Below are 12,267 nucleotides of genomic sequence, written 5' to 3'. Positions count from 1 at the left end.
CCTGGGATCTTTCAAGATGCGAAAGAGAGAGTGGTGTGCGGAAAGCAAAGGGAAGCTACCGCATATATCTTTTCCCTAGAAAAACTGCAATCATGATGAGTCATTCCAAGGCAAAATATTCCGGACGTAAACTAGCCCCCCATTCGGATGTCCGGGAGGAGGATGTCTGGGAAGGACACGTTATGACAAAGGACACTGATGGGGAAAAGAGAAGCAAACAGAAGGTAAGATTAAGGATTGGAACGTGGAATGTCAGAACCCTGTTACAGTCGGGAAAGCTAGAAAACTTAAAGGCAGAAATGAGAAGAAACAAAGTAGATGTTATGGGAATATCAGAAGTGAGGTGGGAACAAAATGGTGAAATAGTGAGTGATGAGTTCAAGATGTTTTATTCTTGAGGTGATCAACAAGGAAACCGTGGTGTGGGAATAGTGCTAGGACTACGTGTGAAACATAAAGTTATAGCAGTGCGTTATGTGGATGACAGGATTATAATGGTGAAACTTCAAGGAAAGAAGAAAGACTTAGTGTTAATTCAAGTGTATATGCCACATAGTGGGTTGTCAGAAGAAGAAGTGGAGGAAAACTATGAGAAGATAGAGGAATTGATGGAAAAAGAGAGAAAGGGATCGTGCATTATCGTAATGGGTGATTGGAATGCTGTAGTAGGAGAAAGGCAGGATGGAAGTACAGTAGGAAGATATGGATTAGGCGAGAGAAATGAGAGGGGGGAAAGCCTGGTAAATTTCTGTAAAAGAAACTCCCTAATTGTTGGAAACACGCTGTTCCAACAACATAAGAGAAGGAGGTACACCTGGATATGTCCAAGAGATTGTAAAAGATACCAGATAGATTACATACTGGTACAAGAAAGATTTCGAAACTGTTTGAAAAATGCGAAGACATTGCCAGGAGCTGACATTAATTCAGACCACATCTTGCTAATAGGAGAAATCAATCTTACATTGAAGAAGATAACCCAAAACCAGGTGAGCAAGAAACCCCACTTAGAGAAGCTAAGGGAAGAAGACGAAAGACAAAAATTTGCAGAACATTTCCAAGGAAACTATAATAAGTTTAAAGCTAGTTGTAACAATAAGGATGAGATGTGGGATGGAATAAAAAGCTGCTTACAGAAGGCAGTGGATGAAACAATAGGCTACAGGGAAAGGAAAAGTGCAAAGAAACCATGGATTACTGAAAGTATGCTGGAAAAAATGGAGGAACGGAGAAAATGGAAGAATGTAAATACAGAAGAGGGAAGACATAATTACAAGATACTGAATAACCAGCTAAGAAGAGAAACTGACAGGGCAAAAGAACAATGGATGAAACAAAAATGTGAAGAAATTGAAGAACTGGAAAAAAGAGGAAGGTATGACTTGATGTATCGTGAAGTAAACTGCTTGGGCTTCCAAAAGAAGAAATGGAAAACAATGTGGATGATAGAAGACGAGGAAGGATGTGAAATCACAGACAAAAAAGGAATATCGAATGTGTGGGGAAAGTACGTTGAAGAGCTCTACCAGAAAGAGAATCGCCCAGACAGTCTGAATGTAGAAAATGAAGACGACGTGCCTGACGATGAGAAAGGATACTATATCCTGAATGAAGAATTTGAGCAAGCACTCAAAGAAATGAGGAATGGGAAAGCAACGGGCACTGATGAAATTCCTGTTGAACTTATCAAATGCCTGGGAGATGGAAAAAGAGAAATACTGCACTTATGCAATGAAATCTATGAGAAAGGGGATTGGCCACAAGATTTCACGGAGACTGTTTTGGTACCTCTGCAGAAGAAAAGCAATGCCAGAAAATGTTCTGAGTACAGGACAATCAGTTTGATATCTCACTCGGCAAAAAATTCTTCTAAGAATTCTGAACAGACGCCTATACTCGAAGGTCAGTGGCGAGTTAGAGGAAGAACAGTTTGGTTTCAGGAAAGGAAGAGGTACAAGGGATGCAATTGGTTTACTGAGGACCATTGGGGAAAGATATTTAGAGAAAGGAAAGGAGGTGTTTGTAGTATTTGTAGACCTGGAGAAAGCCTTTGATAGAGTGAATTGGGTTAAACTTTTAGAAATTCTGAAGAAAATTGGTGTAGATTGGAAAGAGAGAAGACTTCTAAGCAACTTATACATGAATCAACGAGTTAAAGTGAGAACAGGAGACGAAATGACAGAAGGCTGTGAAATTGGAAGAGGAGTACGACAAGGATGCTGCCTATCGCCTACTTTGTTTAATATCTATTTAGAAGATATAGTGAAAAATTGTTTCCAGGGCACAGGAGGTGTCAAATTAGGAGGAAGAAGAATAAACTGCATAAGATTTGCTGATGACATGGCATTATTCGCTGAGGATGAAATAACCATAAATAGTATGTTAGAAGAGTTAAACAGCAGCTGTGAGCAGTATGGGATGAAGATTAATGTAAAGGAGACAAAGGCAATGGTTATAGGACGGAAACCAAGGAATATTAATGTGAGAGCAAACAGTGAAAGAATCCAGCAAGTGGATAGCTTCAAGTACCTCGGATGCACTATAAGCAGTGACATGAGCTGCAACCAAGAAGTGAAAATGAGAATCGCAATAGCAAAAGAAGCTTTCAATAGAAGAAAAAATGTTTTTTGTGGACCCATGGACATAGGTCTAAGGAAGAGATTAGTGAAATGTTTTGTGTGGAGTGTAGCACTATATGGTGCAGAAACCTGGACGTTGAGAAGAAATGAAGAGAAACGACTCGAAGCTTTTGAAATGTGGACATGGCGAAAAATGGAGCGTGTAAAATGGACGGACAAGGTAAGAAACGAAGCCGTACTGAAAAGAGTTGGTGAAAAAAGATCTATACTGGAGACCATCAAGAAGAGGAAAAGAAACTGGTTAGGACACTGTCTAAGAAGAAACTGCCTGCTAAGAGATGCCTTGGAGGGAATGGTTGAAGGAAGAAAAGTCCGTGGAAGAAAGAGATATCAGCTTATGGATGATATTAAATTAACTGGGTCGTATGCTATTACGAAGCGTAAGGCAGAGAACAGGGAAAGCTGGAGATTGCAGTGAAAAACCTGCCAATTAGGCAGAAAACAATGAATGAATGAATGTTTCTCATTTCCTAAATATGAATAGTTGACCCTTGTTCCGTGAATATCCACAATCTGAAGTTATAGTTGTGATGAGTAAAGGAAAGGACAGATGATATGACTGATGACAGGTGGAAGGGGCATAAAAAGTCAGGAAATTTCAACAAGAATATAGAAATTCAGAGAAAATCTTGAAGAGATGATAAAATAATAAGCTACACCAGATGTTAGTCCTATAATGAGAGGCATCCAAAAGAAGTGGCATTTCTTGCTTCTGGAGCTGGTGGTTTCTGACGTCAATATTAAAAGGTATCTTGTGTCCACAACTAGTTATTATAGTTACATAATTTTCTTTGAACAATGTTTTAGATAAAAGTTGTTTTAAAGCTTATATTCCTATATCTTTGAATTTTGCATTGATAACTTGAACAACAAGTGCACAAATGTTGAGTTTTTTTTGTGGCTTTTAACCACTGCTCTAAATTTTTATATACCTATGTTTCGGAGGCTGATTCTGATTCCATCATCAGGGTAGTGTGATGTTCTCTAATTACTCATTTGTTCAGTATCAGATGTGTTTGTGGCAGGTGCCTATATAATAGAATATAAAATATACTGTCTAGGAGGATTATTTTTCCGTGACCCGCACTCCGCCTCATCTGTCAGTCAAGACCTGTTTGTAAGTATAAAATGTGAGCGAGGATGGATACAGGATCAGTCTCCAAAACATATATACATAGAAATTTAAAACAGTGGTTAAAAGTCCAAGAAACTCAACATGAATGATTAACCATTGATCAGCTACAAAGAAGACGTGCACAATCTATGAAAGAGCAATTGGTATTATCAGATAGTTAATATTTGTATGTTGACAAACTGTATCATTACCTTATAATGTACAATAACATATGGATAGGTAATGTACTCCATGTGCAACAATACTAGTTGTTTGAAGGTTTTGGCATTACGGTAATTCTTCTTCATCATGTACGTGGTTTTCAGCTGACTGTGTTAAGTGTATTATTTCATCACACAGTTGAACATCAAATCTTAGCATGACAAGGTTACTTCTTCTCTCTCAGTAACGCCGATCTTTCTTCTTCAACTTGAAAATGCGACATAGATCGCGAAATATCGAATAATTTCTCTTCGTGTGGTAAGTGTTTACTGTCTCCTTCTTCATTAGTGTTTATCCGCCCTTCTGGCACCTTTTCTGATCCTATTCCTGTGTTTTTTCATATATATATATGTATATGTATGTATGTATGTATGTATGTATGTATGTATGTATGTATGTATGTATATGTGTGTGTGTGTGTGTGTGTGTGTGTGTGTGTGTTTTGTTTGTTTGTTTGTTTGTTTGTTTTGTTTTGTTTTAGTTATGAGTAGGGTGAATATACTTCCCATTTTGACCGGGACAGTCCCGTTTAGGAGACGTGTCCCTGTTGTCCCGTCCATATTTTAAAAGTCCTTGATATGTCCCGTTTTATAAAAATCTAGAAGTTACCTCAAAAATTAGATCAAAATTTGAGACATTTCATGCTAAAAGAAATCGATGGCATATTTTAAACTAGTGTCATGTAAACACTGTTTCAAGTTATTCATAGAAATTTGTAATTTTTAGTATTTAGCGTCGCTTTTCTGCCAATTTGGGCTAATTGCGCATAACAATCCAAGTGCTACAATTTTGTCGAGAAGCTTCGAGCAGGCAGCAGTTTACTGTTTAAATTAGCTCGTGTCATGGTTATTATTGTTTTAAGTGGGTTCCGTTATTTCTAGAGCAGTAAATAAGGATGACCAAGAAGCATACATGTAGTTTCAAAGTGGGACTGCACGAAGAATTTAACTTCCTGCATCTCGACATAAATTCAAAAGAAAATTCCTAATGAATTTGAGAATGCTAATATATTTTCTAGTTTAATTAATAATAGTTTTATGATTGCTGATTTTTAGGGTGGGGGTATACTGACTTCCTTCAGACATCTCGTTTTGGAGTTAAAGAATTCTGAGTGAATGTTGTATGCACGATGTACTTGAAGAACTCTATGGGGAAAACCACATACCACAACGCATTATAGAAGAAGCCAAATACCAAAATGGTAAGACATTTTCTAAAGTGAAGACGGAATGGAAGGATAGGTTCGAAAGATTCAGCAAACAGATAGGTTAAGACACTATTTACTACAATTTGATCTGTAGTGAAGGTGAATTTGAGGAAGTTTGGAAAAAAAGTTAAAGTCCCCTGAGCTATGCACCACGCCATGAAGGCGTATAGGGGGTTGATGTGATCTGCATCACGCCCCTGGCCACCTTTACCCCTCAGAGTTTCCTCCAGGTACCCACTTGATATGACACCGGGTGGGCGCCGGACCGCTAGAACAGGTGGAAAAAATTCTGGTTCTCCCCCGCCGGGGATCGAACCCGGGTCTCTCGCATGGTAGTCAGATGCCCTAACTAGGCTTACCAATTTTTTTGGGGTCCAACCCAGGACATATTGGCAATGATGTTGAATTGAATATTACATTTTCTGATGTTTAGGAAACCTCTCTGTTCTAGGTAGCATTATCAGTTAGTTGACTCAGTTGCACTTTTCACTAGACATGACTTTTTTCAGAAATGGCTTTTTTGTTTTAAATTCTGGACGTGAATATTCAATACTGGTAGCTATTTTTATGTTCAGATTCTCAAAATCCCGGACAGCACTAAAAAACAAGGACTGTCCGGGTTAATCCCGGACGTATGGCAAGCCTAGCCCTAACGACTGAGCTAACACGGCTTGCAAATTAGGAAGTTTGGAAGGTATTGAAAATTTTATTCATTGTTTCACATGGAAAACATGGATTTTCCATCACCTATATCTGGGTCAGAACTTGAAACATGACCCATTGGAAGTGAAAACATCAGTTTAACACATCTTTAGACAATAAAATGGCATGAAAAATAAACATGCGAGACAGAAAATATTTTTACTATACTTTCCAAGGACTTGTAGCATCAAAACAAAGCTTGATGAGCAAAACGTTACCAAATAAAGTTGCCACCCCATCTCTCCACCCCACATAGAGAGGGGGTGGAGAGAATGTTGGCATAACACTGACAAAGTCAATGTGATATATATGAAAACAACAGTTCTTAGTAACATCACATTCACTGTAGTGTTATTTTGATGCTATGAGTACTTAAAAACCAGGAATTATAATTCTGTATGCAAGGAATTTTCTTTTGGTAACACTTTCAACTAGTCAAAATAGATTTCTTCATTTTTACAGAAACTACTTACGCAAATAATTTTCTGTAGCATTGTTGAAGTTCCCAAATGTATTTTCTGTCATCCTTTCATCTTTTTTAGCAATAATTCATATTTTTATGTATAAAATTATCATAATTGCCGTTGATTCCATGTACTTCTTCTGCGTGAACCGGATGTTGCATGTGTTTGATGTCGTAACCCCCTGTCACTGTTTCCAACCACCCCGTGTTTTTTCAAGATGACGTGTCCACGATGCATCGTGAAGTTATTGCCGGGTGTGGAAGATCCAGAAGATTTAACCCAAAAGAAATTTAACCCAACGACCTAACTTAACGTTACATGTTCTTTTCTTATTTGAACTATGTCAAAGTTATATGACCCAAAATTTAAGCTATGCTTGCCTAATCTAACCTTACCGTGAATGGTTCGTGGGGCTACCCGTGCATGGTTCTACGACCCCAAATATTAACTATGATTGCCTAACCTAACCTAACCTTACCGTGAATGGTTTGTGGGGCTATCCGTGAATGGTTTGTAGGGCTACCCGTGCATGGTTATATAACCCCAAATTTTAGGTATTAGCATAATTTCAAACCCTGGAAAAATAGAAAATTAATAACACAGAAGTAGGTATTTTTTTGGTTTAGAAGGTTGGAAACACTGCATACCCACTCCAAATCGGCAAAACACAAGCACGACGTGCGATGATCCAGAATGCTCGTGCCATATTGTTGTGTCACGCAAGCGAAAAAAATGAACAACAATAATTACTCGTAATATGAAAAATTGGAATTATTTTCGTGAGAAATTCATAATTACACCTTATAGAATGTTCCAAAATGCAGAATAAGTAAGTAGCAATGTTAAAAAGGACGAAATAAATTACTTATAGGCATTTTGACAAGATAAAAGTAGTAATAAAAAGCAAAATGCATCATACCTTTCCGCAGATGTTGTATGAACTTCAATTTTCTCTGGATTATCTTCTTGACTACCCACTTCAATTTTTAAGTCTTCATAATCTGAAAGGGAAATACTATCATGGTGCGATATTGGGCCATTGTCCGAGTTTAAAACTTTTGCTTCTTCCAAAGGGGTACCTGCACTATATTCTGGAGTGTTGCACATGTCATCGTCTCCAGTTAATGCTGATTGGAGATGTTCACTCACGATATTCTCTTCAATGGCATATTTGTTGGATTCACTATCACCTAAAAATTCACTTTCATTCTTCAAAGTTATACTCAACACTACATCACTATTACTACCACTCTGTTCTTCATCTTCATGAACTTTTATGTGACTTTTGTACAAGCATTTCTCTGTAAAACTTTCACCACAAACAGAGCAGCTGTATTCTGAATTATCACTGATGCTTCCACCTGCTTCAGGTTCACAATTTTGTGGTTTGGATCCACATTCTTTCTTGTGTGCTTTGCAATCAGTATCATCAGTGAAAGGTTTCATGCAGTAGGTGCACATAGCAATGTATTGATCATTATGGATCTTAACGTGCTTGTGTAAATTTTTAACCCAATTAAATGGTTTTTCACACACATAACATTTAAAACGTTTTGTTTTAGAATGTTTATAACTGTGCTCTCTAAGCTTGGATCTTTCCACAAATGTTTTGTCACACTTCTGGCACTTGAATTTAAGCTCTTTACTGTGAATTCTTCTGATATGAATTGTTCGTGTGTATGCCTGGCTGAATGCCTTATCACAATACTCACACTTGAAAGGGCGTTCACCAGTGTGAATTCTCATGTGCCTGCTTAGGTCAAATCTATGACGAAACAGTTTCGGACAATAACTACATGCGAACCGGCGTATTGTAGAAACATCTTCTGAATCATTTAAATGGCTTCCATCTTCAGAGTTACCCGTGCTGGAAAAGAAAAAAAATGCCTTCAGATAACACAAAAACCATAGGTTCATTTCTGCTTTGATTCCAATCACAAAATATATTTTTATGAGCAATCACATTTTGTTGGATTGTTTCAATGCAGTAAACAAGGCGTGATTGAAAAGTTCTTAAGACTGGAGCCACCACTCTTAACTGGTTAGGTTTTGCGGGGGTTGTGTGTGAGGAATAGAAAACTTGTTTTGTCCTTGAAGGATCCTGAAAATGTCCCGGCTCTATCTTTGTTTAGCTGTGAGCTGCAGCCTGTTGACTCCGGATGTAGTGTTGTCGGTGGATATTTGTGTGTGTAGAACAATGGATGAAAAACGGAACAATGCGTGTGCATAAAATTTTGCTTTAAGACAGAAAAATCACCTTCGGAGACTTATGAACTGTTGATATTCACTTTCAGGAATATGAGTGTATGTAGGGCAAGTGTTAACTGGTATAGTAAGTTTAAAGATGGCCGACAGTCAGTCGAAGATGATCAGTTCCAAGTGAGGCCAATGTTACTCCTTCTATTTTTCGATAGTACCAGTATTGTGCAACAGAATATGCTCCTCAGGGGCAGAGAGTCGACAAGTAAACAAAAGTGTTCCTTAGCGGTTACCTGAAAAAATGTGGAAGTGTCTGGCAAGACAAGAACTGAATCCTGCACCACGATAATGGACCCACACATCGTGCTTTCCAAATCACTGAATTTCTGTGCTTCCCCAACCCCTATTCTCCAGATCTAGACCCAGCAGACTTCTACCTATTCCAAAATTGAAATTACCGCTCAAAGGGAAGCGGTTTCAGTCAACTGAAGAGATCCAGAAAAATCTGGCGATTTGTCTTAACACTCTCAAGAGCGGCTTCCGGGAATTCTTCCAAAAGTGGAAATACCATTGGAACTGATGTGTTCAATCAGGAGGGGATTAATCACAATCACCTGTAAGTTCTGCCATTTGGAAGTTAGGAGCTCAGTCTATAGTGGAACCACAAGCAAAGAAACCTGCACTGTATGATAATCATGTGTTATTTTCATTGGAAATGTCACATCAAGAACACAGTGTTTAGCGCGCATAGCAACATGCATTTGTTTTCTTTATACGCACGCCAGTAAGAACGTTGCGCCAGTCAGGCGAGAGCGCGCGAACAGTTTGGCTGCTCGGACGTTTTATGCAAAAGCAGCTCCAGTGTGCATTGCGATATATACCATAATATATTTGTTATTTGTAGTACTCGTGGTAGTGAATAAAAAATCAAAAACACAAACATATGGTCCTCCGTCGAGCCGAATAGTGATACGAATCAGTGCACAAACATTATCACGCGTACGTACAAGTTGATTGTGCAACGATCATTCAGCAGACTTCAGTGATTACGCAGTTTCATCCAGCAGCGTTGCCGCATCGACCACAAGCAAACCCGGAAAGCATCACTTCACACAGCATCGTAGAGCGCCGCAGAAAACACTTCAGCGACTTGGCAACAAGCAGGTCAGTTGCATGCTCATTGTTTATGTCTGGCTCTTTTTACGTCAATTTCAATTCCTTGTTTTCCTTGTATCCCGTAATAAACACGCACAACAATGGAAGAATTACAAACGTTAGTAAAGCAAAGGGGAACTCAAAAGGGACAGATGACAAGAATGCAAACATTTGTACGTGCCTTTGACATTGAACATGGTAACGTAGAGGAAATATGCACCCGTTTACAGCACTTAGAAACAATATGGAATAAGATTCAAGACGTGCAGCAAGAGATAGACATCTTGTCTACTGATTCTTGTCAGGAAGAGGTATGGGCGGAAATAGAACAGCTGTATTTTTCGCTTAAGTCAACAATGAGAACAATCATTAAAGGTCACGAACTCGATAACACAGCAAAGCTGAAAAACAATACAACGTCGGCTTCGAGTTCACACTTGAAACTTCCGTGCATTTACCTACATTTGAGGGGGATTATAAGCATTGGCTGGCGTATGAAGACAAGTTTCGTTCGCTCATTCACGACAACAAAGACATTCCGCAAATACAGAAGTTTCAGTATCTGCGCACTTCGCTCAAGGGGGAAGCGTTGCATCTCATTGAAAATCTTCAGATCAGCGAAGCAAATTACAAGGTTGCATGGGAGCTGTTATTAGAAAGATATTCAAACAAAAGGTTGATTGCAGCTTCGTATATTGATGAAATCCTTCACATTAAACCCATACATAAAGAAAATGCAACAGAACTCAGGGAATTTGTCAACACAGCAATGAGTAATCTAAATGCACTTCGAGCGATACAAACAGACGCGTCGTTACAAGACATGATTCTTACGCAACATTTCGTTTCACAAGTAGATGTTACAACTAGAAAGGCATGGGAATTACAATGCACAGAATCTTCGTTTCCCACTTTGAAGGACTTTTTGTCATTTTTAGAAAAAAGATGCCAAGCGTTAGAATCCATCAAAAATACGGTTAATTCAACTTCTGATAACAAACAAGCAGGCAAAAAATCGTATGTTAATGCAAAGCAAGACAAATTCACAAGAGCATACGTCACTACGTCGTCTCCAACGTGTCCATTTTGTAAACTGTCACATGTAAACTGTCACATGTGAAGTCTTTACAAATGTAAAGACTTCATTAATGCAAATCAAGTGCAGAAATATCAATGTTTGCGAGACAACAATATATGTACTAATTGTTTAAAGAAAGGACATTTTTCAAGCGTATGTAAATCAAGCTCATGTAGAAAATGCCGAAAGAACCACAACACCTTATTGCACGTAGATCGCGCAACAGAAGCGTCAAGAAGATCGCAACAATCAGATACTCGTTCTGATAACTCAGAGCCTTCTAACATAAGTCAGTACAATCAGAATGAATTTTCTTCGCCGCAAGCTTCGTATTGCACAATAAAGGGAAAACCTCAGTCACAAGTTTTGCTAGCAACTGTGTTAGTTAAGCTGAAAGATCGAACAGGTAGATGGGTAAAATGTAGAGGGTTATTAGACAGTGCCTCTCAATCGAATTTCATAACTTCAGATATGGTTCAACAACTGGGGCTCGCGAAACAAAGAAGGGTCGTTCCAATAAGAGGAATAAATGGTGTCACATCAGAAACCAGATCAAGTGTTGAAGTATGTTTGCAATCCACAATAAACGATTTTTCTACAACCATAGAATGTGCAGTGTTGCCAACCATCATGGGCAATTTACCTACAGAAAAGGTTCCGTATGAAGAATGGAACATTCCAAAAAATATCGCATTAGCAGATCCTACGTTTGCTATTCCAGGCAAAATACAGTTATTATTAGGTGCAGATGTTTTCTTTCAAATATTGAAGTCAGAACGTATGACTCACCCAAAGAACTTCCCAGTACTTCAAGACACGCAATTGGGCTTCATTCTATCAGGATGCATCCCACAACAATGTAACGCCAATACAACGATTACTTCATGTTTCACAATGACAGATGACAATCTAAATAGACAGATACGAGCTTTTTGGGAGCTTGAAGAATTAGGAACATCGATGACAATAAGAGAAGAAATGGCATGCGAACAGCACTTTGTAAACCACACCACTCGTGACCATACAGGGCATTTCACGGTACATTTGCCATTCAAGGAGGCTAAAGAAACATTAGGACAATCATACAAAATAGCTTCAATCAGGTTTCATCAACTCGAAGCGAAATTGCAACGTGAAACAGAATTACGTCAGGATTACGTGAAATTTATGCATGAATATGAAGAACTTGGACACATGAAACAAGTTGAAGAGGAACGTCACACCTCAGAGGGAGTCACGTATTACATGCCTCATCATGCTGTAGTAAAACCTAGCAATTCTACATCAAGGGTACGTGTCGTATTCAACGCGTCCGCCAAGACAGACAACGGAAAATCATTGAATGATATTCTCATGATTGGACCAACCATTCAACCTGATTTGATGTCCATAGTCTTAAGATTTAGAACATATCCAATCGCTTTCACGGCAGACATCGAAAAAATGTATAGAATGATACAAGTACATCAAGATGATACTACGTCGCA

General features: G+C 38.5%; 1 protein-coding gene across 5 annotated transcripts in view; it reads right to left on the bottom strand.

Annotated features, from left to right (window-relative positions):
• Positions 1 to 12,267, bottom strand: part of LOC145989985 (uncharacterized) — a 180,355-nt gene that overhangs the window by 23,764 nt on the left and 144,324 nt on the right. The window contains exon 2 of one of the 5 annotated variants that reach the window (XM_083125548.1): positions 7,268 to 8,215. The exons of the other annotated variants lie outside the window; for them this stretch is intronic. Within the exon in view, the coding sequence (XP_082981674.1) occupies positions 7,268 to 8,215 (948 nt within the window). The remainder of the gene's footprint in view (positions 1 to 7,267; positions 8,216 to 12,267) is intronic. 5 annotated transcript variants of the gene reach the window in all.

This window comes from Lepisma saccharinum, chromosome 7 (assembly GCF_977018435.1).
Source record: "Lepisma saccharinum chromosome 7, izLepSacc3.1, whole genome shotgun sequence".
NCBI lineage: Eukaryota > Metazoa > Arthropoda > Insecta > Zygentoma > Lepismatidae > Lepisma > Lepisma saccharinum.
The sequence above is the reverse complement of the archived record's forward strand: the minus strand, read 5'-3'. Positions and strand labels throughout refer to the sequence as shown.